The 27844-nt window shown below is 43.7% G+C and overlaps 1 protein-coding gene across 1 annotated transcript in view; it reads right to left on the bottom strand.

The window, feature by feature from the left end:
- Positions 1-27844, bottom strand: part of PPFIBP2 (PPFIA binding protein 2) — a 138757-nt gene continuing 110913 nt past the window's right edge. Inside the window, 16 exon segments of the mRNA XM_007954702.2 lie at positions 1-144; positions 146-229; positions 2385-2561; positions 3825-4013; positions 5077-5202; positions 6454-6576; positions 7109-7197; positions 7439-7550; positions 7830-7980; positions 13357-13485; positions 14156-14297; positions 15867-16005; positions 20661-20702; positions 21672-21729; positions 23887-23954; positions 26996-27099. Coding sequence (XP_007952893.2) covers positions 1-144; positions 146-229; positions 2385-2561; positions 3825-4013; positions 5077-5202; positions 6454-6576; positions 7109-7197; positions 7439-7550; positions 7830-7980; positions 13357-13485; positions 14156-14297; positions 15867-16005; positions 20661-20702; positions 21672-21729; positions 23887-23954; positions 26996-27099 — 1877 coding nt within the window.

The raw sequence follows: 27844 nt of genomic DNA, 5'->3' as shown, positions 1-27844 counted from the left end.
TCAAGTACCAGCACCATACTTAGCTCTCCCCTTGAGCGGAGGTGATGATGATACAGGCTCTGTAGTAGTGGTAGCAATGCCCCAAGCCTTGTGTACCATCACACCAAACTCCCTGGGCCTCCATGGCACCTGTCTTACTGTGGAGAGAGAATTGGAGTCCTACCGTGAGGCGGTGAATGTCTTGAGAGAGGAGCCCTATCTGCGTCACAGTGCCTTCCGAAGGTACCATCTGTAAAATGGGCAGCAGCCCAGTCAGCACATATGGGCTCAGGTTGTGATATGCAGACACAGCATGCAAGTCCTGTCCTGCTTGGACCTGGTTTTCTCCCCAGGAGAGGGCCAAGGAGTGGATCAGGCCAGAGCAGGGACAGATGGACAAAGAACATGCTGCTTCTGTCCCTGTAGAAAGGCAGAGCTTCCAGTGTCCCACACAAGCATATGCTTTCTCTCTCGGAGGCTACTCAGGCACTTGGGGGCACAGGAGCAGGGCACAAGCATGCCCTTCAGAAGCAGCCCTTCTGCACATGTTCAGTGTTCCAGCTGTTTCCTAGAGCAGAGTGCAGCAGGGATGAAGGCCTCTAGCATGCTGAATGGGCTGACCCAGATACTGATGCCCAAGTATACGTGGGCATTCGCAGGGAGCTGCTGATGGAGTACTTTCACTTCCAAGGAGTCTCCCACCCCCAACCCCACCTCCTGCTCAGGTAATGCTGGTTTGCTCCTTCGTTCCTAAACCTGAGTAGACACTGTAGATTTGGAAGCATCGTCTGAGGACATCAAGTACAACCCTTCATTTTACAGGTGCGAAAATTGGGCCCACGAAGGGAACAGGTCTTGCTTGAGGCTGCACAGAGTTAGTGGCAAAACAATTGCATGCAGGACTTGAAAAGAGGCACATGCAGAGATCCTCCCACCAGGACACAAAAGGATGAAGCCTGCCCTGACTGTGGTTCTACATGTGCAACGCCCAGGTATCAGCTTTGTAGAACACCTGTCACTCAGCAACCCTGAGTACCAGGATCAGACACCAGCCATGAACTTATGCCCATATCTCTTGCTGGCTGGACTTCATCAGAGTCTGTGGCCTCCACCGTGCCTGAACCTGCTTGAGAACAGACCTTCGTGTCACCTCCACTTGGGCAGAATCAGAGTGCCCACCTGTGTGGTAGCCCTGTCCCAGCCATCAGTTATGGCACTGTTCTTATTCCTCTGAAGATAAGGCCCAGAGGATCCAGTGGACCTAAAAGCTACCCTGGAGTAAACTGGAAACCATGAGTAGGAACACAGCCTAGCAAGGTGTGTCTGTCTCACAGTCTGTGGTCAAACAGGAGCCATCTGGAGGAGCCATTATCAGTCAGCCAGCCTCCAGGTCAGCAGCACAGGTCTGTTTCAGCTCATCCAACACAGACTAGCCCCTGTGTGACCGTGGGCACCACCAGCTCAGTAAAAGCAAAGCTGTCAAAATGCACAAAAGAACAGAGGGTCTTTCCAGCAAGATGGTCCTTCCTGTCTCCCAATCATCTCCTTCACTAGGTGGCTCATGATGCTGAAGTGGAAAATAAATCTGGGATTTGCACAACAGATGTGATTTATAATCAGGATGTATGTGAGACACAAGGTTCCCTCTGTGAAGCAGAGGGGCACAAAGCAGTGTATCTAAAGGATATGAGGTCCTTTCTTGCTTCATCTGCCTTGTCCATGACTCATGGCAAATCTTGAGTGTATACTTGACTAGGACCAGGCTCAATGCAATGAGTATGTCTCCATCTGTAACTGTGCCCAGCTCTTTTCTCCTTCAACAAGATTAAGGATATGTTGCAATGTTTGCTTTCTGCATAAATATTGTTTTTATTATCACAAAGATGTGGCCACCTCTGCATTAAGGCACAACACAATCACATTGTCACTGTAACAGAAATCCCTGCTGTTTGTTCCTTTATCTCAGCTAAGACTCCGTGACACACAGACCTAAGGCACTTGAGATTTTTCCCTCAGATGAAGCATAGGGAAGGTGCCTGAGAACTAAGCCTCTTGGCATTGTCCATGGTTTTTGGACATGTGTCCAAGTTCATGAATTCCCACTGGTGCTGAAGATGGACATTAAGAATTACTAAAAATGTAAAATGCATCTTTAAGTGTCTTTCCTTCTGAGTCCACTTTTGACAACAGTCCCCAGAGCCTGGCCCATTAGCAAAGGTGCAACTCCATATCCTGGTCACTCTCAGGAATGGTCCAAGGGTACACAATTGCTGGAATGTTCTCTGCAAGTCATGCACATAGGCAAGGGGTGAGGTGTAGTTATATGGTGACACACACGGTATTATTGTGAGTTTTCAGGTGCACAGACAAAGCAGGTGGCCAGGGCATCAGCTAATCTGCCCCACCTGATCCAGCCCGTCTAGTTCTGGGGCATTGAGAAGGTCAGTGCACCGGTAGCCACTGTAGACACTGTGCCCATCACCAGCACTATCGTTGGGCTCCATTGGGCAAATGTAGTCTGTTGATTCATCAAACTTCTTTTTTCTTATGTTTCCAAAATGTGAAAATCCTAGTTTCCTTGGCTAAAACACAGAAAATGCAAGATTATGAAAAGACATGACCAAGCCAGTATGCAAATATGACTGACAATACATTTAAGAGTAGGCAAGAGGAAAAGGATAAGGAAAACTGTTTCTACGAAAAATCTTAACAAAAGATTACCTATAAGCAGTCTCCACTGTAAGATGGGGACAGGCCAACAGACAACTCATCTTGAACAAGAACTGTAGCTCCTCCAAAATCTTGTGACTGAAATTCATGCCCTGCTGCCCTACCAGTGATTTTCTTATTTTTCCAAATAGCCTGGGAGTTCCTAGAGGATGCTGCAGTCTACACTAGAGGCTGAGTCCAGAGATGCTTGCACCACATGGGGAGCACCTTCCTTCCTCTCACAGTATCCAGTGCCTGGAAAGCCACACTGGACAGTCCTAGCCCGGCCTTCCTCCATACCCTAGCTTTAGCCAGTGAGGATTCTGATTATCTCCCCCTACCCATCACCCCCAGAGTACTTCCTATCCTGCTCCTTGGGGAAGGAGGTCCCTGCATGAGCTGTAGCTGGACCTGAGGCATCAAAGCTCTGCTGGGGACAGGGGCAGGCTGGCCTCCAGAAATTCAGGGCTGTGGCTTTGAGGGCTGCAGGTCAGAGCAGAGGCCCTGAGGGAGGCCAGACTGTAGCCTGGGAAGGATGTGTCCTAAAGACAGTGTGGCTCAGGCAGGTCTAATAGGCTTTGTGAGATTCTGAGAGCTCCACCCTATGGTGGTGGTGCTGGGACAACCTCAGAACCTCTTGACTGTGGCTGCTGGCCACCTCAGCACAAGACAAATGTGCCTGCTGCCAACTGGAGCACTCCGTGTGTGAGCAGGACAGTACTGACCAAGACTCCATGGCCCTGCGGCACACCGATGGGCCTGACTCATAGGAACCCAGATTGGGTGACTCATCAGCTTTGCAAGATGAGTGACAGCAGCATCATGGTAGAATATGTACTCCTAGCCACTTGAGAATAGATACAGTTTCTGAGTCAATAAGTATCTAGGTGGGCTTCCTTCATATAATTTCTGTGTAAAGAAATCTGCATCTTCTTCCTTGGACTCAAGACTGGCTGACAAGGAACTGACTGAACAAAGACAGACAATGGGGCCAAACCCTCACAGTAGGAGCCAAGAGAGGTTCCTCATTCAGACTGCATACCGTGGTTTGGCTTCAGGCCCAGAACCAGCTGCTGAACAACATGAGGACCAGAAGTAGACCCTGGGGCCCACCACAGAAAGGGTCCAGAACTCACCCGGACTTTGGCTGTGGTAGTCAGTGGTGTGTAGGCTGGAGAGGTCATTTTATCTCGCTTTTCCTGTTCAGCCTCAGGACCAATCAAGGCACTGAATTTGGTGGTTAGGTGGCGTCTGAGGAGTGTCTTTTGTGGTGGGATATTGAGGAGCATAGCCAGTGTGTCCCCAGTAAAGCGTGGCTCCAAGATCTAGGAAGAAACCACACACAATGGTGACCACAGATGGCTCCAGGTAGGCAATGCTGGGTACCTCCAGGGCAAGCACTAAGGCTTCATCCACTCATTCTGAGGCTCACTCCCCTTTCACCACCTGATATAAGGCCTGGCTCTGAGCAGACCTAGCACTGACCACCTCATTTTCACAGACCAGCAGAGAACTGTGACCTCTTCTATTAGGCTGTCTTCCAGAGCCTGCTCCAGATGAGATCCAAGCTACCTCTCCTCATTTCCGCTCTGGCTTTGCCATTCAGCAGGTAAGAATGATGAGGATTATATCATGACAGGCATGATTGTGATGGCCTCCCCCTCATTTCCACAACCCCTCCCATGGTTTTCCTCTAGAGACAGGTGGAGCTGCTTTGTTAAGAGTTGATCATCATGCAACCCCATTGACCTGGAATACCTCTGGGTCTGCTAGGGAAGGACTTCAAGAGGCCATCTTGTTTCCATAAGTATAAAGCCAAAAAGGGAGCTCTGGTAGCATAGTGGCTAAGACACTTGTCTGCTAACCAGATGGCTGGCGGTTCAAACCCACCAGCCACTCCTCGGAAGGAAGGTTGGGCAATCCTACTTCCGTAGTGATACTGCCTCGGAAACCCAAGGAGGGGTCGCTATGAGTCGGGTTTGACTCGACGGCACATAACAACAACAACAAAGCCAAAAAACCAAACTCATGGGCATTAAGTCGATTCCGATTCAAAGTGACCCTCATTGGGTTTCCAAGGCTGTAAATCTTTACAGAAGGAGACTGCCTCATCTTCCTTCCATGGAGCAGCTGGTGAGTTCACACCACCAACCTTTTGGTTAGCAGCTAAATGCCTTAACTACTGCACCACCAAAGCTCCTCTCCCTAAGTATATTAATCCTCAATAGCAAATTATCAAAATACTTTGAGACTTTAATTTGCGTAAGGGTTTCAGATGAACTATCAACATCTTTTTCTAGGATTTACAACTAGCCCTTAAGATCAGTTTCTGAATAACCCAGCTGGTATTAGGTATGTGCAAGTCATCTAGACCAAAGAGTCACTCACAATGAGACCTCCATGGACACCACTCCCTCGAAGGTTGGGTGCATACTCTGCCAGGTCCACAGATCGCAACCACTCCATCACTCTGTGGTTGGACCACTGCACAACTTCTGAAGGAGAAAGATTACTCTGTGAGAGGGAGAGTAAAGAGATTAGGTTAATCTGATCTGCCACATGAGGATGGCTCAGGCTACTGAGCCTCACCAACAGAGGAAGATCCCAGGGCCCTAGGGCTTAATGTCCCAGGCCAGCCAGGGCCATCTGCCTGAGAGTCTTTTCAGTTTCCAAAAAATAAAGCTCATAATTATTGAAAATTACAGGATCTTCTACACTGAGAAATTTGGTTCCACGATCCTGTCACTCCCTAATTCTCAGGTTATCTTTGCAACTAATAAATGACAGCTTATAATCACTCATTCAGTGACTCAACAGAACTTTGAGAACGACTGTTAGTTCTGGGTTGAGTGTGTTCTAGATGTATGATCTCCTGGGTGTGGATGAAAAATTTAGGGGAGCACATGTGAAAATACAACTAAGTGTCCTCAAGTGGCATCATGGTCTTCAAAATACCCGGCACTGTGCCTGACATGTAAATGGCATTCAAAACATATTTGGTGAATAGGGAGAAACGAGGAGACAGAGGGAAGAAGTAAGAGTTTTTAATCTCTCAGGAGCTGAATTAATCTTATAGAAGGGTTAGACTTAGTTCTCAAGAACAGAGGAGAGAGAATGTGACGGACAACGCTTCAGCTTCAAGGCCCACAGGGAACTCCTAGGCTCATGGAACATTACCAGAGACTTCTCCAGGATCTTGGTGGCTATGTTTGCCTACAGTGTTTCTTCTCCAGCAAAACCTTCTCATGGATCTCCTGAGTTTCTGGGTCTGGAGGTCAGCTAATTTTGTTTTTACCACAAAAACAAAATAGGAAAGTCTACTCTGAAATGCCTAGCTCTTTATGGCCTCCTTTACCATCCCTTCCTCTCTAGCTCTTCTCTCCTCTGTCTACTTTGACATCCATTATTCTTTTTCCATCCATTTCTTTTGCACTGTCTCCTTTATTCATTATGATGCCTTTGAAGACTTGCTGCTACTGCCCTCTGTCCCATAGCATGTGTTCACCCCCAAATCCCTATGCTCCAAATTCTTCAAAGGGGGTGAGGGGCTGAAATTATAGGGCTGTCCCAGGGTACAAAGTACAGGAAAAAGGAGTGTTTTGATCAGTATAAGGCAACTGAAGAGTACTGGCAAGGGGAAGAATCCCAAGCACCAGCGCCTAGAATGTAGCCACTTCTGTGATGATGTCATCCTTGTTTTCTCTAACATCATGCTTCAGGTGTCCTGGCTCAGAGCTATCTGAATAGGTCCTGTCCTGACCTCACCTCATCAGCTGGCCGCCGGTGCAGACAGTGGGGGTTGAACTTGTTGACATGCAGCACATGAATGGCACATTTGATGCTGAGATGATGTAGTTGACTGGTGACTTTTAAGAAGAGTAGATCATTCTGGAAGAGGAAAGTCTTGGTTGATGAACTAGAGTTATGAGAGTGACAAAATGACCTTTAAGTTCCCTTCTCAGACGAAACACAGACAAGGCTACTGCATTGTAGGAAACTGCACACAGACATACCAACAGCTTCTTTTCCCACAATAATTGGTATTCTGCTACTAACCAGTTGCCACTGAGCCAATTTTGACTCATGGCAACCCCATGTGTTTCAGAGTAGAACTGCACTCCATAGGGTTTTCAATGGCTTTGATCTTTTGGAAGTAGACTGCCAGGCCTTTCTTCCTAGATGCCTCCGGGTAAATTTGAACTGCATTGCCAACTTTCTGGCTAGTAACTCAGCCCTTAACCATTTGTACCACCAGGGACTCCACTTTACTATTAGGAACCTCTTATTAACAAATGATACCATTTCAAGGTCTTAAGCATATGAGGGAGGAGGTAGAACCAGGTGTAAATGACATCCACGGGTACAGTGTGAGCTGAGTGCTCACAGGAACAACTGAAATATTTAAAGGAAAAATGCTCACCACAGTTAAGTATTGCAGCATTCGTCCATCAACTCTGGATTCATGAAATTGGTCTTTGTATTGGGGTAGGCCAATATCATCAAGCCATCCTACAGAAATGGGAAGAAACAGGTATGCAGGATTCATGAAAATGGAAGAATGTGGAAGCAAAAATAAAGGCAGCAAATTATCATTTTGAGATTCCAGATTTATTTCCTAATAAAAATAATGGTTCAGTAATCCATCTGCCTTTTACAAGGAGACAGCAGTCTTTGAGGCACCATTCAACAGGGAAACTCTCCCCTTAGGAGCTGCAAGAAACATACTTAACGCATACATGCCCATACTTACGTGTTACCCAAATGTGGTCTAGCAGTGCAGACTTCTCCTCCTGCTTGGTGTTGATGGCTTTCACTGCTAAAACCAGCTTCTTCCTGTGTAGAGGGTGCTTAATTCCTAGCTCCTGAAATTGCAGACAGAAGACCAGATGTGCAATTTAGCCAGGCAATCTGGCCCAGAGGATGCTGTCGTGATAAAGATACCTCAAGAATGTGACAGCAGAGCTCTACACAGTGCCCTGGGATGGAAACCTGTAGCTACAGAGGGAACTTCTGCCTCCTCTGTCATTCTTTATTCCATTTTCCTAGGTATGCATTTGGGGGAAGGGAAAGTGGGAACTCACCTCTTGGTGAATTGGTTTGGGAAGAAATGGGAGCTAACTTGTCTGGTGTTCAGCCCTTACCTTTTCCATGTCCTGAGGGGTAGCTGTCAGTAATGTGTGGCCAGAGGTCACCCACTGTCTGGCAAAGATCACGTACTGACCCAGGCCGAAATCCTCCAGCCATGTACATACACGCTCTGTGTTCCACTGGGCAAAGGGGGCACTGGCATCACTGGGGAGCAGGAAAATAGCATGTTCTGTTAGTGTGGAAGCCTGAGCTTCCATCTGAATATAAGAAGGTCTCACCAAAATGAAGTTTGTTTTGTTTTGTTTTTCACAAACAATCCTGACCATGGAATTTGGCTGAACAAAATTTCACTGCAACACAACCATTTGAGGTAAACCCTAGAGTTTTCTGTGATAACACATGGTCTGAATTTCAGACCTCCAGCTACTTGGTGCATGGGGTGGCCTATATGACTCCCATGAGGCCATGTTTATGTCATAGCTCTACATACACGTGTGTGTGCCACAACTGCATTCAGATAAAGGGCCAAAACTCAATTGTGTTTTCAACAAAATTCGACACTATTCTAAGGAAAATGATTAGAAAACTAGGAAAACTGAGCCAGTACCCTAACATTAAAAAACATAGAAATAACTCTCCAATCAACAATAGCTAATCTATTATTTATTGATAAGAAAATTATTGTTGTTATTTGCCATCAAGTTGATTCTGACTCAAATTAAAGTCAACAAAAAGTTATTTATCAGTACTTTCAAGTTATGAGTTGTAGTCAATATAAGAAGATAAAAAATAAAAATAAGTACAACTTCCTATTAGAAAGCAAAAATAAAAGAAAGCCATTATTTCCAGATGATATGACTGTCTACCTACATCTATCTATACATATGGGAGCTCTGGTGGCATAGTGCCTAAGGCATTTGACTGCTAACCAAAGGCTGGCGATTAAAACCCACCAGCCACTCCTTGGAAGGAAGGTTGGGCAATCTACTTCCTTAGTTATACCCCCTCAAAAACCCAAGGAGGGGTCATTATGAGTCAGATCCAACTCCACGGCATTTTTTTTTTATCCGTACATACACACATATGCTCACCACATATAAACATATATAATATATATAGTATATATATAATTTTGTTGTTGTTGTTGTCAGGTACCATCAAGTAGTCTCCAACTCATAGTGACCATATATACAACAGAACAAAACACTGCCCAGTCCTGTGCCATCCTCACAATCCTTGCTATACTTGGGCCCTTCGATGCAGCCACTGTGTCAATCCATCTTGTTGAGGTCCTTCCCCTTTTTCGTTGACCTTTCACTTTACCAAGCATGATATCCTTCTTCAGGGAATAGTCCCTTCTGGCAACATGACCAAAGTAGGTGAGATGAAGTCTGGTTATTCTTGCTTCCAAGGAACATCCTGGCTGCATTTCTTCCAGGATGGATTTGTTCATTCTTCTGGCAGTCCATGGTACTTTCAGTATTCTTTGCTAACACCACAACTCAAAAGCATCAACTCTTCTTTGCTCTTCCTTATTCATTGTCCAGCTTTCACATGCATATGAGGTAACTGAAAATGCCATGGCTTGGGTTAGGTGCATCTTAATCTTCAAAGAGACATCTTTGCTCTTCAGCACTTCAAAGAGGTCTTTTGCAGCAGATTTGCCTAATACATCGTCTAATTTCTTGACTCCTGTGTCCATTGGTGATGATTATGGAACCAACTATTATGAAATCTTTGACAATTTCAATCTTTTCTCCATTTATTGTGAGGCCGCTTATTCATCCAGTTGTTAGGATTTTTGTTCTATGTTGAAGTGTAATCCATACTGAAGATTGTAATCTTTAATCTTCATCAGTAAGTGCTTCAGTCATCCTCACTTTCAGCAAACAAGGTATGTCATCTGCATGTCACAGATTGTTAATGAGTCTTCTTCCAATCCCGATGCCACCTTCTTCTTCATATAGTCCAGCCTCTCGGATTATTTGCTCAGCATACAGATTAGTACAGTGAAAGGACAAAACCCTGATGCACACCTTTCCTGATTTTGAACCATGCAGTATCCCCTTGTTCTGTTTGAAAGACGGCCTCCTGGTCTATGTACAGGTTCCTCATGAGCACAATTAAGTGTTTGAGAATTCCTATTCCTCTCGATGCTTGAATAACAGTAGTTGTGACTGGTCTCCCTTTGTAGGCATATAGATATTATTCTATCACTGACAACATTGTACTTCAGCATAGATCTTGAAACATTCTTTGTGACAATGAATGCCATGCCATTCCTCTTCAATTTGTCATTCCTGGCACAGTAGACCATATAGTTGTCTATTCAAAATGGCTAAAACCTGTCCATTTCAGCTCGCTAGGATATCAATCTAAAGATCCAACTCATAGTGACCCCTCCTTGGGTTTCTGAGGGGGTATCACTAAGGAAGTAGATTGCTCAACCTTCCTTCCAAGGAGTGGCTGGTGGGTTTGAACTGCTTTTCATTTTTGAAAACTTCCCGTTTTCCTTGATTCATGCTTCTTATGTTCCATGTTCCAATTATTAATGGATGTTTGCAGCTGTTTCTTTCCATTTTGAGTCGTGCCACATCAACAAATGGGGGCCTGAAAGCTTTACTCCATCCACATCATTAAGGTCAACTCTACTCTAAGGAGACAGCTCTTCCCCAGTCATATTTTGAGGGCCTTCCCATTTCAGGGGCTCATCTTCTGGAACAGTATCAGACAAAATTTCAGGTCTATTCATAAAGTTTTCCGGTAATATAACAGACAGTGTATCATAAGGTTTTCACTGGCCAATTCCTTGAGAAGTGAATGGCCCCTTACTTTTTCTGAGTCTGTCTTAGTCTGGAAGCTCCCCTGAAACCTGTCCACTATGGGTGATACTGCTCGTATTTGAAATACCGATGGCATAGCCTCCAGCCTCACAGCAACACACAAGCCACCGTAGTGCGATAAACTGACAGATGAGTGGTGGAACTAAATAATAGACTGGCCTATAAATAAACAATAACAGCTGTGAGAAATGTACTCCTTAGAACAATCAACTATATGAAACCAAAAGGGGAACATTTGCCCAAAAACAATGAAGATAAGAACAAGGAAGCCCCGGTAGAAATGGGGAAAGTGCTAACACATTGCAGAGAATGCAACCAATGTCATGGAACAATGTGTGTATGAGTTATTGAAAGGAAAACTAAACTGCTGTGTAAACTTTCACCTAAAGTACATTTATTTTAAACAGACATGAATAAATGAAGAGCTAGATCATGTTCTGAGACAGGATAACTAGGCATTATAAATCCATCTATTTAAAGATATCAATTTTTCATTTAAAGTGTGAATGTAATGGCACACTCAAAATCTTAAGAGAGTCTATTTTGAGGAATGAGGGTGAGGAGTTGAGAAAGCAATTTTATATTTATTTTTTAAAATAATAGGGATTTATAGAATACAAAAGACTAAATATTCAGAAAAATTCCTTTTAAGAAAGTACCTATAACATGTTGGGTTAAAAAAAAATGAATTTATGGTTGAGCTGTTCTTAAAGTCAAGGAATTCCAGAGAGCCAGGAAATGACACAAAAGCACTAGTCTAGAACAAATGCTGGAGTACATGCACTGAACAGTGCCGATCACTCATGGCATGGAAGCAGACTACTATATTTTCCTCCCATGGAGCGGGTGGTGGGTTCTTAACCACTGCACCACCAGGGTTCCACTCAAGTGCCAGAAGACACATTCATATTGTGACATGTGTGCTGATCTTGCATCTTCTTATCAACACATTGACTGTTTTCTCTCCTTGGAAGGGACGCATGCAAGTAAAGGGCCTTGAAGCTTATGCTTCTTTGCATTCGTGATAAATCCAACTCCTGCCATGAGTATGGGGGAAAGGCACTACAAAAGGCCTGAAGCAGAGAAGCTGTCTGGAGATCATCCATGAAGTTGAAGCCTTGCTTCAGAGTAGTACACTCGGATAAACTCAGAACATCTTCCACACTGATGGGATCCAGCCATGTGTGCTAGAACCTGCCCTCTTTATCAATAGATTATGGTGCCTTTTTCTTGAAAAAATACTGCATACCACATATAAAAATAAATCCCAAAATAGATCAATCACAGTTTTTAAAAAAATCACCAAAAAACTTTAAAACAAAATAATGAAAGAACTCACAAGGGAAAAGTTGATAAACTACTATGTACAATGTCACAGAATTTCACATATCAAAAGGTATCAAAAACAAAAGTAAAATTCCACCACAAACCTAAAAAAAAGGTCATAATAACCACAGGCAATGCTGAATATATTAATCCACAGCAAGCTGATAGAAAACTTTAAGATAGGAATAATGAAATAGCATCTGAAAAAGATACAGACAATTCACAAAGAAAAAAAATGAAAAATAAACACAAAAATTAAATATTATTTAGAGGTCTATATAACTAGTCAAGTCAAAACAAAGAAAAAAAATTAAATATGGAATACTGACAAGTGGGTGTAACAGGCACTCTCTATCCAGTAATAAGAATTGAAATGTAAATCAGTAAAATTTACCTGAGAAAAAAAGGTAATAAAATTTATTCTTTCATAATCAGAGAGTTCCTATAAAATGTCATCACCAAATATAATATTTTTAAAACAAGTATTTTACTGAGGAGAAAAAAATAACTGGAGTGGAAAGCTTGAGTAATAAAGTACTTTTCCTAAAGGAATATTAATAACAAACTTTTTAAAAGCTATGCCAAAATGTCCCTAAACTATAAATTCCAGAGGAAATTAGCATATAGTTATGTCAAATTTCTGCTTCAGGGTTAACAAAGGCCTTTCTTTTGTACCAGCAAACTCATTTTTGTGACCATTAAGCATTGTTAGGATCAATATTACAATCTTATCTAGACTTCATACCCTTTATCATCCATCGTGATGGTTAACAAAGCCATTTTGATTCCAGCTCCACACACCCCTTTGCAATTCCTTTTAGTTAATCACCCTTCAGAAAAGTTTGGTGTAATGGTATCATGGGGGATAAGGAAGATACAGCCTGTTCCACCAATACTCTTTCACAGAAGTCTGAGTGGAAGAAGGGCTAATCCAGAAGCAGATAAGAGAATCTCTTTGTGAAATAGCCAGGTGTCTAGTTTTTCAAGACAAAAGGTTGACCATTCAAACCTGCCCAGCAGCTCCACAGGAGAAAGACCTGGCAATTTACTCCCATAAGGATTACAGCCTGGGAAACCCTATGGGACAGTTCTCCTCTGTCCTATAGAGTTACTATGGGTCGGAACCAACTTGACAGCACCTAACAACAAATCTTTATGAAAGCAGAACGCCACATCTTTCACACAGGCTCGTGGGTTCAACCCACTGACCTTTTGGTTAGCAGCCATGCACTTTGTGCCACCAGGGCTCCATTTAAGGGTCCTTACACATATGAGCAACTTCTATGTGTATCATGTGGAAAAAGCTGAGAAGCCCTGTAGTAAGTGCTCATGCCTTTCATCTCTCAAGGTTCTGGAACACCCAACCCACCACACTTCAATAGCTCTACAGATGGACTAGAGGGAGCCTTACCTTTTCTGACCCTTAGAGTCTCTGGTTCTGGAGAGTCTTGGCCCTGCAGTTGCTCGGAGCCCACCTCGTCGAAACTCTGCTATTCCAGGTGTATCAGTGTTGAAGTTTCCTGACTGAGTTCTTCGGATTCTGTGTGAAGGCAATCAGCGGAAGACAGTCTGAAAGTGCCCAGTACATGCCCACTTTCACAGGTCCACACAGGCCAGAACCTGAACTCTGGGCAGCAGGGTCTCCCAGTGCTTCTCCTGAGGTCAAAGATTACAACTTGGCTAGACCCAAGCTTCAATTCTGACCTTGCCTCTGGGATCTGGGGCACTCTCATGAAGGTCAAAGTGAAAGCTGATGGCTGGCAGGAAGCCAAAGTCTTTTACTTCACAGACTGGATCAATTGAGCCAGAAAATGTTTAGCTCTCTGTCTTGAAAAATTTCTTAACAAACCACAGCTGAACCCCTAAGAAAGAAAGATCTGGTTTCATACATAGGTTTCTCACAAAGCACTTGTAGTGTGAGCTGCAGAGAATGTGTTCAGGGTATGTGGGATGGATGGATGGGTGGGTGGGTGGGTGGGTGGGTCGGTGGATGGCTAAAATGAATGTCATGTAAGGTGACTGGCTATAATAAATGGGTGGCTTGCATAATTCTTCTTCTCCGGGCCCTAAAAAAACAGCTCAAATTCCTTTCTCTCTAAATATGACCACTCTGTTTCTGTATCTGTTCTAACAGCTAATGGACCAGGGGATTACATAGACTCTTAATTAATTTACAAGCAGTATAACTATGATCATCACCACCAACTTACTTTCCCCAGAACTTCTTGATGCCCTTGGGGCTCCGTTTACCCTCTGGAGTCAGAGGAGACTGGGGGGCCGACTCAGCCCCCGATGAGGTGGATGAGAGGTCGTTGGCCATAGCAGTGTCATCCCAACTACTTTCTGTTTCTCCTGAGGTTGAAGGAATGAAATGACATGTGAATGAGAGAAAATAACATGTCTTTTGAAAACCTCCCCCAACTCTGGGCCATCCTTCAGTGGGAGCAGGACAGAATCTGCCCAGTTCTGCCTTCAGGGCAGAACTCTGTACCAAGATCTCAGAGACCAGCAGGGCTCAGGCACAGTCCAAGTTTTCCCACTGAGGAGTTAATTAGCCAATGTTTTAAAGCTGGGTGAACTAATGGTCTTCAAATACTAAGGGTTTAGGATTGAAGTAGTTGATGATTACTTTAGTCAGGAGCTTGTTCTTCTTACCCCAAGGGAGATGAAGAAATGCAGGCAGGAGGGGAATGTGGTTGAATGTTTGGGGGGAGGGTAATAGGGTGGGGAAACAAAGGCATTCTCACTCTCCACCTCACCTGGAACAGGTACAGTACCTAATACAGGGGCACTGACACTCCGGCCACGATCTCCAGCCAACCAAGAAGTAGAGAAGCCACATGAAGAAGCAAGAGAGGCCAAAGTCCAACCCAACAGAGTTATGGGGAAGCAAAGAAATAAACAAAAGAGTGTCATCAAGCAAGAGAGAAAAACTCAAACAGAAAGAAAAATAATCCCACGTGGAAGGATAGGTGAATGATGACTAAGCTCAGCCCACAGGGTTAGCACAGTGAGAGGAGGCCTCACGTGAGGGGACCAAATGCTCCTGGTGGTACTTCCTACCAGGCTGTGGTATCAGCACACAGGGAGAAGGAGGGTGGGCTGAATGTACCAGGCCACACCCAGCTCTTGTGTGCATGCCAGGACTCACTGGACTGGAATGATCCAAAGCTGCTGCTGCAAGTCCACAATCTGAATGTCACCAGGACACACTGATTCAAGGGATTATCTGGAGGCCTTAAAGCCAAGGGTAGAACTGGCCTTCATGAAGCCAACCCATGGGTCAGGTCAGGGAATAGTCATGGCTAAGGACAAGAACATCCCTCCCTTGAGCCCCAGTGAATCTGCTGCAGCTGCTAGGGAGAGATGGTCTATTATGGATGAAAAGCAGCAATGATGTCCATGGTTTCAGGTCCTAACCACCACTCCTGCCCAGTGGCCATGGGCTCCCTTTCCCTAAGAAGAAAAATCCCTGCTCTCACTTAGAAGAGCACATAATCTCATCATACTGGTAATAGGGAAGCTGCAGAGAAAAAGGCAGAGACAGGAGAGACAAAATCAGGATGATAGAGGAAGAGATAGGAAGGTGGTGTCTAAAAGGGACAGAAAAAGAGTGCTGGTAAGGAGGACAAGAAAGGGTCTGAGAAAAGAAACACAGAGAGGAAAAAACGAGGATGGAATAAATGCAGTTGGAAAGAAATAGAGCGCGTTCACACTTAGGTTTTCTGGGGCTCTGAAGTACTTTCCTGTGGTAACCGCTTGCCTGGAGTGGGACTACCCTAAGGTACAGCTTGTCTCAGCTACCCTCTCACCATTCTCCAACTGTAGACTATAGTGGTAAGTGCAGGCATCTTCTACAATAGTTGGATGTGCCAAGGACACTGCTCCTAAGGACATCAGCCCAGGGGTCTGGATACTCACTCAGTCTCAGCAGGCTGCTCCCTGTGGGGTCAGGCTGGGAGGCTGCCGGAGTAGATTTGGCAGCCTCTCCATTGGGCGTGGCTCCTGAAACCTTCCCAGGTAATGTGGGGTATTTGTGCTCCACCAGGAAAGGGCTACCCTAATGAAATGAAATGAAAGAGAGAGAGAGAGAGAGAGAGAGAGAGAGAGGGAGAGAGGTGCCACATTAGCCCTCAGTGTCAGACTTACACTCAGATAGGAAAAGCTTAGATACAGGAACAACTTCTCATTCCTCAAAGAGCTATTTTTCCCTTAGGCCAACTCAAAAACCATTTAAAGACCATTTACTCCAGACCAGAACAGTGGACCAGAGCTAAATCCAAATCCAAGGCTGACTGCAAACTGTCCCTAAGCAGAAAGTGGAGGTGTCTCACACACAGAGCCTTTGCCATTTGGTCTGGGCCTCAGAGACTCAAGGAATTCACAGCTGTGAATTCTATGAGCTCTTTGAATACCCTGTAAACCAGAATTCTAATAAAATCTACGTATTGCTTTATCATATGTATATTATAATAATCTTCCAAGTTATTATTAAGCCTATTTTAGCAGATGAAAAGACTAAGCTCAGAACAGTGTGGTAAAATAATTTCTTTTCTCCTAGCAGAGTTACCATAATTTGTTGTTGTTGTTGTTATGAAGTTATATCTTCTTCCTGGCAGAAGAGGAGACTAAGGCCAGTCAAAGGCTGAGCTGCCCTGTTCTCCTCAATCTCGCTTTCCTGTGGATCATGGAGAGGTGGCTGCTAAGCAGGGCTCTCCCTTAGACCAAACCAGGGCAGATCTCTGCAGAAGCTTGACCAAGTGCAGGAAGTATATGGATCTTTCCTGAGAGAAGGTTATGCTACAGCAGGGGAATTAGAGTTTAAACTTGAAGCAGAAGAAAAAACCTGTAATATGGTAACAGTTACTCTGAAATATATCAGTTAAGGCAAAATGAGAAGGTGTACACACTCCTGGGAGAGATGACAACAGGAAGGCGAACAGAGAGTTACATGCCAACAGATGGAGTTACTGTAGCACTTAGAGTCATACTGCATGAAATACAGTCTCAGGGCAAGGGAGTTTAGGCCCTGGCCATGGAAAGGTTCCCAAAGAAACAAGCTTCCTGAAAGGGGATGAAGAATAGCACTGATTTAGTAGAGAAGGATATAATCTACAAATTTGGGTGAAACACAGTGGAATGCATTTGACTGAGAATAAAAGAAAAATTGGGGTGACATTACTAAAGGAATCAACTGTGGATTACTTGATTAGACATAGAAAAAAAAGTATTATGAAAGACAAAACAGATTTCAAAACTAGAAAGTAAAAGCAGTAAAAGGAGACTGCAATGACCAAGACATTGTTTCATTTAGCTAAAAAGCCAAATATCCAGTAACTTTCTGAATTCGATTTCCTTATAAACATATGTCCTAGAAATGGTGTGAATTCAATCCATTCATAGAACACTTGTTACTAACCTCCTATAACGAGCTCAGAAAGGAGGGAGATAAGAGGGGACTAAATTCTCAAAGAATTCCGAAAGACTTGGTGGGTAAAGTAGAAACAATGGAACGTTGAGATAGAGACCATGAGATTTTAAAGTTCACAAGGTGGAGGCTGATCCTGATGATCAGATATGTGGGCAGGATCAATATTTCCTAAATGCTCCTCAATGCCCGGGCTACTTCAAAATCACTTCCGCCACTTAGAGTAACAATGTAAATTTCCAGGCTCCATCCTGGTCCCAATGAATCAGCCAGTATTTTTTAACAAGGCCTTCAGATTATTCTGATACACAGATTTGGGAGCAACTGACTGTGGGAAGGCAGTGTTTAAAAAGTTCAGAGACACAGAAGTCATGACTCCAAAACTCCATATAATACAGGGACTCTGGGGATGGGAGGGATTAACAAAAACAGGTTTCTGATTGTGTCTTCACACATGCTGTCCCAACACAGGCAGAGACAACCAAGGATGCCGATGCTGGGCTTGCCCGGGAGCTCCCCTGAGATGTAAAGGAAACATATACCTAACCCAAGGATGGGCTTCAAAAGGCAGTCCAGACTTGTAAGGAAGAAAGTGGAAGCAGCTGAGGGCAACAGAAAGGGCTATCTGAGATCTGTTCAGATCATGAAAAAAATCTGAGAAGGAACTATTTACTTCTGGAGAAGCTAGCACAAGACTAAGATATGACACAGAGGAAATAGAAAGGTTCAGCTCCATCCAGTTCTGTTTCTACTGCCCCCAAGAAGAATAACCCCAGTTATGAGGCATCAGAAAAGGAGTAACACAGAACCAATTACCACCTGCTTTAAATTAGAAACAGAGGAAGCATGCCAGAGTGTTAAGTGCCCAGGCTTTGTGTCAGATCAACTCAGGCAAAACTCTAACAACTCTGAGCCTCTGTTTTATTGTTTCTAGTGCAGAACAACAATTCCTGCCTCAGGATTGCTGGGAAATAATATACGTACAGGGCCTAGCACACAGTGGACAGTAGACCAACAGAGGTACAGAAAATATCACACATTGGGTCCCAGAGTAAAAGGAAGAACTAGAAGAGCAATCCCCAGATCAAGGAAAGCACAGGTCAGACTCTGTCTGGAAACTTATCCTCAGAGCTGGTCTAGGGCACAACTTAAAGGCTACATGCAGAAACCAGTGCTGTTTGTAAGAAGACAGAATAGAATTTAAAGGTTTTTATGCCTGTGCACATGAGAAGATGATGTTTAGTCCAGAGAACAGACTACTCAGAGAGGGCATGAAGACCTTAAATGTTAGAGCTATCAGCAGCAAGGGAGATTGACTTATTCCATGGACTCCACAAGGAAATTTGTGATCAACAGATGCACATTCTAGGGAGGCCAAGAAGATGTTCAGTGAATGCTGCAGAAAATTCTTGCACCTATAGTAGTAGGTAGCGGTCCTGATGGGGTTGTGATATGTGTGTTTTGAGGAGAGGGTAGCCATGTTGAACTAGTTGGACTGCACAACATTGTGATTATGGTCAAAACCATGTAAGAATCAATCTTTTTTAAATCTAGAATAGTTTTTCATCATAACTTAAATGGCCCCATACCACTTATCTGGTTTGATAATCATGTCAGTGTCTTATAGTGTTTTAAAGCTTAAGCCTAACTTTACTGGAATTAGAAATACCATTTGACCCAGCAATCCCATTACTAGGTATATATCCTAAAGAAGTAAGAGGCAGGACAAGAACAGATATATGCACACCCATGTTCATCACAGCACTATTTACAATAGCAAGAAGATGGAAACAGCCTACGTGCCCATCAACAGAACAATGGATTAACCAAACTATGTTACACACAGACAATGGAATACTATGGCACATTAAAGAATAACATAGAATCTGCAAAACACCTCATAACATGGATGAATTTGGAGGACATTATGCTGAGTGAAATAAGTCAATCGCAGAAGGACAAATATAGTATGAGTTCATTATTGTAAAAAGTCAAGGAAAGGTTTATATATGGAAGGAAACTCTGTTGGTTATGGGGGGGAGGGAACACTGCAAAAAAATGCATTGATCCATGTCACTTTAATTTTGTGTATTTCACTGTACATATATTATATTTCAATAAAATGCATTACAAAAAACCTTAAGCCTAAGTTTTAAAGCTTAAACCTGCTGTGTTTCCAAAAGAGCAGGAACTGCCTTATGATGTGCTTTGGAAACCTTCATGAAAGGCCCATTTGAGGATGAGGTAGGGGAGGCAGGGGGACTGCTGAGGGAAAGATATAGCAGAGCAGTCCCCATGTTTTGAGGAAGGCACAAGACAACCACAGGAAGCCTTTTATTTTACCAAGGAAGCACACACAGCCAGGTTCAAGGGATTTTGAGTCCAGAGTCTCTAGACAAGAGAGCCAGCAGCAGACATTTAGCCCATAATGCAGATGGCTCAAGGAATGGCTACCCAATAGAAACACTGACTGCTACAGCTATGGAAGTACAGAGGAGCCCCTTACCTAGATGAGAAGGTGCATTAAGGATCTTTCTCCTACACAAATGCTAAAGAAAGGCAGAGATGCTCATTCTGTCATGTTGATGAAAAAATATAAAAAGGCCCTCCCAGTCAGAAGTCAGCATGCAATGAGGTCATACATCTCATATAGATGTGGTGGCAGAGGGAACTGAGAAGCGACATGTCTCTGGGCTCACAATACATTTCCCATATAGCGCTATAAATGATCCTGGGTGGGGTTTAAGTCATGAAAATTATACTAATCCTCAGTGTATCACAGACTCACCATATGTACACTGGCCTGGGAAACGTAAGCATCTTCTACAACAAGCTTCTTAGGTGGACTTGAGTTCTGATGGAATTTTTATAACATGACTTGTTGATAAAAGGGGGACTGAGTATACTCCTGTGATTTTCACCATGACATTTTGATTTTCACCAATACAGAAAGGATTATAGCTATCACTAAATATGTGCCAAGATCATCATATCCTCCTCCCAGAGATTAGATCCAGATTACTTTGCTAAAGAGTAATTTCTCTGAGCCTATAAAATAGAGGTGATAATAATAATTCCTACTTTACAAACGCTGGAAGTCAAAGTACATGATACAGTTGAATTCACACAAAAAGAAAATGAAGGAGGAGGAAGTTTTGTCTTTCCTCTAGCCTTCTTTCCCTTTATTGGTAAAATACTTTAAGGTTACAAAAACTGTAAGCTGCTAAATAAAACACACAAAGCAAATAGTACAGCCACAACAGGAGATGGAACTTCATTTAATGTACCTTGGGTTCTACCACCGAGGAGAGCTGGTTCCCATCAACACACTATGGAGTGGCAAGATGGATTCAATTATGTGGAGAAAAAGTAAGAAGACTGTGTTAGTCACAAACAACAAAAACTCAGGATCATTTGCCTGCTTAAATTCAAAAGGTGCATCCCCTCCCTCCCCATCTTCATGTCAAGTAATCACCACCCATGGCAGAAAATACAGGTCACTCACTGCCCAACTCATGGGCACATGTCCTGAGCTGCTACCAGCAATCTGATGAGGGTGAGTGAGAGGCACAGGACCATGGGAACAAAGACACTGAATGGACCAGCGGCTCCTGCTGGCTACAGCCTTTATTGTTCTCCATTGTATCACCAGTGAGGCTGGCACAGTGCTGGAGACCAAGGGTTCTGGTGTAGTGTGGGCCACTGAATGCTCTCTATCAGGGCAGGATTACTTTGTCTCAATGACTAAGTTCGAGAGCCTGGGAACTTCCTTTCTGCCATAAGGACCACCTACATGGTCAAGGGCCACTGGTTTCCTATTCTGTTTCTAGACTCTCCCAACAGCCTCCTTTCTAATCTTCTAAATTACCCCATACTCTACTCCTGGAATCATCTCCTTTATCCACATTACTTCCTCTTCAAAACTCTGTAATGCTCCCAACTATCCTTGGGATACAGAGCCAATATTCAAGGTCTTTTCTGGCTTAATTCAACTCATGGCTCTGACCTGATCTCTTCCTGCTCCCACCATTTCCTAAAACCTACCTGGCTCACTAGGCTCTAACCAAGCCTTTCCCATCTCAAATACTTCTGTTCATCACCTCCAGACAGCATTTTCTGAGTTGTCCTGCATCTAAGATACCTTAGTCCACATTTGATTGGTTTTCTCAAATATCTTCCCAGCAACTCTTTAATAGCCTAAATGAGGCAGGGATTAGGACCTCACCTGTATATCCCAGTATTGTGCTGGACACAAAGAAGTCCCTAAGTAATCACTATAGATAGATTAATGAGCTGACCTTTTCCACAGATCCACTTCTCAAGTCTTCTAGACTACAGGAGAGTTTCTTCTGAGCTCTTGAAAAAACAAAAAAGAAAGCAGACAAATAGTTACTGGAGAAAGAGGGACATTCATGTAGAAGGCATTTCAGATGCTTAACCAGTAGTCTGTCTTGTGTTTAGGGGTTGTGGTCAGAAAAAAGTGATTCTCTAGTAATAACTATTCCATAAAAGACAAGACTGGCCCACTCTGGTAGATAGCCTGGTCTGTCAATGTGTTAGTAAGGACATCAGGTCATCACTTAAATCCAAATTAAAAGTCCCGGGCATTTCTCAAAATCTAGAACACTTTTGTTTGTACAGCATTGATGAGAGGTGATGGGAGGTGACTATTGTGTGGTTATAAAAGACCAGAGTCAAAAGGAAAGGGAATATTATGTCTTATCTGCAGATCCACAAAGCAATCTTGGGAGGAAGGAGCTGGTGCCTTCTTAGAGTGGAGACAAGTACATCAGGCCACCAGAGCTCCAAAACTAGGATCCTCCAACTCTCTGCTCTGGTTCTATACACCCTGAGAAGTGTGCTCAGAGGAAATTTTCTTTTTCTAGAGACTATTTTAAAGAGAAGGACACCAGCTGGACAGAGAAGGGCAACACTATGAGGATCCCAGTATCCTTGACAGTCCTATTTTTCAATATGAATGAATAAAGCAGCATTTGCTTACACACTAGTCTCTTTTGAGTCTGGTCAATGCAAATTAATTTCTTAGGGTTGATTTCCCGAGTAGCCTCACATACCAAATTTCTTATTCTGTAAAACTAAGAATTGCCCAACTACTTTCTATGACATTTTCATTTTACTCTAGGGCTGAAGGCTCAGGGGAACAACAGGTCTTTATAAGCCCCCAGAAAGTGGTCTTTGGGAACCTAAGTCAAAGTGTACAGCCAAAACATAAGTTTTGGAGACTCAGCACCATTCTGGGAAAGCTTCTCTCAAGCTTGTGGCTGTCTTTCCCAGATACCTTGGCTGAAAGACAGTCTGCTCTGGGCAATAAAGCCACCATATCTCTTCTATATGAAGCCCATCTTGGAAATGTGTTCTAAAGAGTTGATACAGCAAACTAGAATCAGTTTCCTTTTAGGCAGAACCAGATAAGTAGTAGCCAAGTAGTTCCACAGGCCAGCTCACTGTTAAGTAAAGCTTTCTCAAAGCAACTAGACCAACCTCCCTGTGAAGGAAATGGCTTGCCCTAGAGGGCTCTGAAGGAGCTCTGTTGGGGTAGTGCCTAAAGCATTTGACTGCTAACCAGAAGGCTGGTGGTTCAAACCCACCAGTCACTCCTTGGAAGGAAGGTTGGGCAATCTACTTCTGTAATGATATTGCCTCGGAAACCCAAGGAGGGGTTGCTATGAGTCGGGTCCCACTCCACGGCATATAACAACAACAACAGAGAACTCTGAAGGAGCTCTGGTGGTATAGTGCCTAAGGCATTTGACTGCTAACCAGAAGGTTGGCTGTTCAAACTCACCAGCCACTCCTCAGAAGGAAGATTGGGGAATCTACTTCTGTAGAGATACTGCCTCGGAAACCCAAAGAGGGGTTGCTGTGAGTTGAATCGACTTGAAGGCAGTGAGTTTGGTTTTTCTTAGAGAGTTCTGAAGGCATTTGACAGCTAAAAAGAAGGCTGGCAGTTCAAAGCCACCAGCCACTCCTTGGAAGGAAGATTGGGCAATCTACTTCCACAGAGATACTACCTCAGAAACCCAAGGAGTTCACTATGAGTCGAATAGACTCAATGGCAGTGAGTTTGTTTTTTTTTTTTTTTTTGGAAGAGCAGGAAGATCATTCCAGAGAGCCTAACAGAAATGATAGACACACATCATGGAATGCTCTCTCAGCTGTGAGGAACCACCGGAGGTTGGATACGCTGGAGGATGAGTTGTAGTCACCTCTTTTCTGAGTCTCTTACCTCTGGCTTGGTGCTGTCTCAGTGACTATGACCCTTACTTAGTCTGTGGTGAAAAAAGCTCCAAAGAGAAGCAGGACGGGTTCATGGCCATCCTTATTTGGCCCCCTGGAAGCACTGCTGAGGGCTGGAGTGCCTCAACAGAAGGGCAGATTTGCCCAGGAGATGGTGGCCATGATCACTGTGCATGGCTGGTCACCATCCACCTCAGGATCCCCAAAAAGGGCCTGAGAGCACAACAGCTCCAGGGAAGTGCTCAGCCCTCCTACCTGGTTTCCAGTGATTTCTGTGGCAGTGGTGGTGGCCCCACTGTGGGAGAGCTACATCTTGGAAGCATCTGCACCAGAAACAGAGGAGTCACCATAAAGGGCAGTTACTATTTATGGGCCACCTACCCTCTTTTCCCTTTCTTGGAATTTTTCTTTGGGGGACTTAGCTTTCCTCCCTTGGGCACAGCCATACTGGATATATCAATGTGAGTGACTTGTTCTTTCAAAATGTCAAGGGGTTGGCATATTGACCTAGAAGGGCCAATATGCACCTTTTTCCTGGGCCCAATTCTTAGATGAAGTGCATGTCCTAGCAATAGAGTCCTGACAAGAAACCTGGATCCCTGGAGCTTTCACTGCTCCTGCCCTTACTGAGCTTGGTTATTCAGTTCTTCCTTTCATTCAGTGAGCCACTGCATGCCTTTCCAGAAACATTCCCTTTGGTTTAGGTTAGCTAGAATTTATTTCAGTTCTGCAATAAGAAAATCCTAATTAATAATAAATACCTACAAACATCAGCAACACCTAACCAGGCCCTGGCTGGCATGGTGCAAGCACTCCCCACACCTGGGAGGCAGATAAATATAAATTAGGACAAGAACAATATAACACACCCTCATAGTACCAATACCCACAAAATAATGGGACTAGAAGGGAGGAAGTGGCTGTCTCTCCCTGGAAGAATGATCAGAAGGCATTAGAGGGGAGAACACTTGAGCTGAGTAAAGAGAATGAGAATGGATTCACTAAGAAGTCAAGAAAGGAAAGAGCATGAAAGGTGGATGGAACAACATGAGTAAATGGTGGTATAAAAAAAGCACAGTCCTATGTCTTCAGTATTGCATGGACTGAAAAGATGGCCTCTTTTCTCTGAACCAGTATCTATTTGGTCCACTGCAGGAAGAACACTGGCAGGATAATGTAATCATTAAAAGCTTGTGAGTCCCTAGACCTGGGTTCAAGGCGAAGGTCTGCCATCTACTTGCCATGGACCTAGAACAAATTATTTACCATCTCCAAACCTCACCTTCATCATGACAAAATAAGGATCCCTGGAATGTTGTGAGGAGTAAGGCAGATGAGCCACGTGCACTGCTCAGCACAGTGACCACTCAGAGGTATTGAACAAGTGGCATTACTACTCTTGTTAGTGCCAGCAATCTGGGATACTAGTTCTGGCTCAATAACCAGGTCACCAAGTAACACATTTGTGCCTATCATAATTAAAAGGATTAGCCTGGACTGCTAAGATCCTTTCCAGTTTGCCTCTCCTAGAATTTTGTGCCTCTTAGGCTCTAGGCTAAAGCTACTCCTTCATCTGAAGTCTTTGTTTATGAATATGCTTATTTCTATATAGCCTAAATCCAGAGAGATACAACATTGTTGCTGTTGTTGCTGTTAGGTGCCATCAAGTTGGCTCTGATTCACAGTGACTCTATGTACAACAAAACGAAACACTGCCCGGTCCTGTGCCAGCCTTACAATACTTGCTATACCTGAGCTCATTATTGCACCCGCAGTGTCAATCCATCACCTTGAAGGTCTTCCCCTTTTTCTCTGGCCCTCCAGCCTGCCAAGCATGATATCCTTCTCCAGGAAATGGTCCCTTCTGACAATATGACCAAAGTAGTGAGAAAAAGTCTGGCCATTCTCACTTCCTTGGAGCATTCTGGCTGCACTTCTTCCAGGACAGATCTGTTAGTTCTTCTGGCAGTCCATGGTACTTTCAGTATTTTTTGCCAACACCACAACTCAACTCTTCTTTGGTCTTCCTTATTCTTTGTCCAGCTTTCACATGCATATGAGGCAACTGGAAATACCATGGCTTGTGTCAGGTGCACCTTAGTCCTCAAGGAGATGTCTTTGATCTTTAGCACTTTAAAGAGGTCTTTTGCAGCAGATTTACCCAGTGCAATACAACATGTGATTTCTTGACTGCTGATTCCATTGGTGTTGATTGTGGAACCAAATAATAAGAAATCTTTGACAACTTCAATCTGTTCTCCATTTATCGCGATGCTGTTTATTGGTCAAGTTGTGAGGATTTTCGTTTTCTTTACATTGAGATGTAATCCATACTGAAGACTACAGTCTTTAATCTTCATCAGTAGGTGCTTCAAGTCATCCTCACTTTCAGCAAGCAAGGTTGCGTCACCTGCATATTGCAGGTTGTTAATAAGTCTTTCTCCAATCCTGATGCCACATTCTTCTTCATATAGTCCAGCTTCTCAGATTATTTGCTCAGCATAGAGATTGAATAAGTATGGTGAAAGGATATAACCCTGACGCACTCCTTTTCTGATTTTAAACCATGACCATGCAGTATCCCCTCATTCTGTTCGAACAACAGCCTCCCGGTCTATGTATAGGTTCCTCATACAATAGGAGTAGATTTTAAATTAATAAACTAAGCGTGGGAAAAGGAAGAGAAGAAAATCATGTGCTAGTTATAGGGGCTACAGAGGATATCTGTGAAACAGGAATGTACCATGTTGGAAGTTGCAATTCTCACTCTAAATGAGCAAAATTCATTCATTCATTCAAAATTGAATTCTACTGGGTATCAGGCAGAGCTTGAAGAAGCAGTGGAGTTCCTGAGTGGTGTAAAAGGTTATGCACTTGGATGCTAACTGAAAGGTTGGAGGTTTGAGTCTACTCAGAGAGGCCTCAGACAAGATCTACTTCCAAAAAAATCAACCATTGAAAACCCCATGGAGCACAGTTCTACTCTGACACATACAGGATTGACAAAGAGTCGAGTAGATTAACTAGCAAGTGATTTACTGGTTGGAGAAACAGTGGCAAATAACACAAACATCACCTTTGGTCTATGCTTACCTTCCACAGAGGGGAGACAAAAATACATAAAGAAGCCAATTAAATTTTTTGTTTCTGATCTCTTATGTCCCCAAAACAACATAGGCCTGAACTTTGACCCCTTCTCCTCTTTTGTCCTCTCCCCAAGGCTTCTGGAGCTACTCTGCTGATTTAATGTTTCACCTCTCAGATGAGTAGGGTCACATGTATCCTCCTGTCTAGATCTTCCCTTAAGTTCAGGGCAAGTCTGAGAGTCTGCTGAAATACCACATTGTGGATGGAAACACAGTACCTCTGGCTTAAATAATTCTTCGGGTCCTTTATTTGCAGAGTTCCACTTTTTAAAACTTCCATCCAGGTCTTCTTCATTGATTGAGAGAGTTCTTTCTGAAGGCCCTGGTGGCATTAATGCAGAAAGCATGATCATTACTGTGTGATTTGCTCAGAAATCTGTAACTGTACTACAAAATCCTAACATTGCTTTCTCTTCATTAAAAATGACTAAGTAGTCAATAAAGGGACATAAGAGTATATATTTAAAGACTCTTTTGGGCATCTAAGGTCTCTCACAAGGGTCATCTCCTAGTCAAAGCTCATTGGTGGGAGCACTAAGGCGGCACCTGCTGCCCCCAACCTTCTCATTGCTTGGCCACAGGCAATCAGGTTCTGAAAGTGACTTGACCCAGTGCTGCCTCTGCCAAGATCCCAAAATATTCAAGAAAACAAGGTTGCAATGTGTGTACTTGGCTGGCAGAGGGCCCTGGCAATGACCAGTAAGCCACAACCTAGGCTAGGATTTGGCATCTTCCCAGATCAGCCAGAATCAGAGGTTCCAGATTGCCCTCAAAGCAGCTCTCTGCTGTGAAACAGCTGCTTCCTCAGGAACTGTGATAAGAGTTCAGGTCAGTGGTATGAATGACAAGGATGGCAGCCTGCCATATGTATCACTGTGCCCATAAGAACACCAGCACTGTCGGCATGCTGCATTCACTCTGGGCAGCAACTATGAAACAAAGAGCTGTCCACGTGCTATGAAATCCTGAAGCAACCCAGGCACCCAGTGCTCTAAGCAAGACTCCCAAAGTGCCGTCTGAATTGGCTGGGTGTTCTTTTAGATTCTCCAGGAGGTAAACATACTCTA

This window comes from Orycteropus afer, unplaced genomic scaffold (genome assembly GCF_000298275.1).
Source record: "Orycteropus afer afer isolate SDZICR_OR568_19922 unplaced genomic scaffold, OryAfe1.0 scaffold00014, whole genome shotgun sequence".
Classification (NCBI taxonomy): Eukaryota; Metazoa; Chordata; class Mammalia; order Tubulidentata; family Orycteropodidae; genus Orycteropus; species Orycteropus afer.
This window is presented reverse-complemented; position numbering and strand designations above follow the sequence as displayed.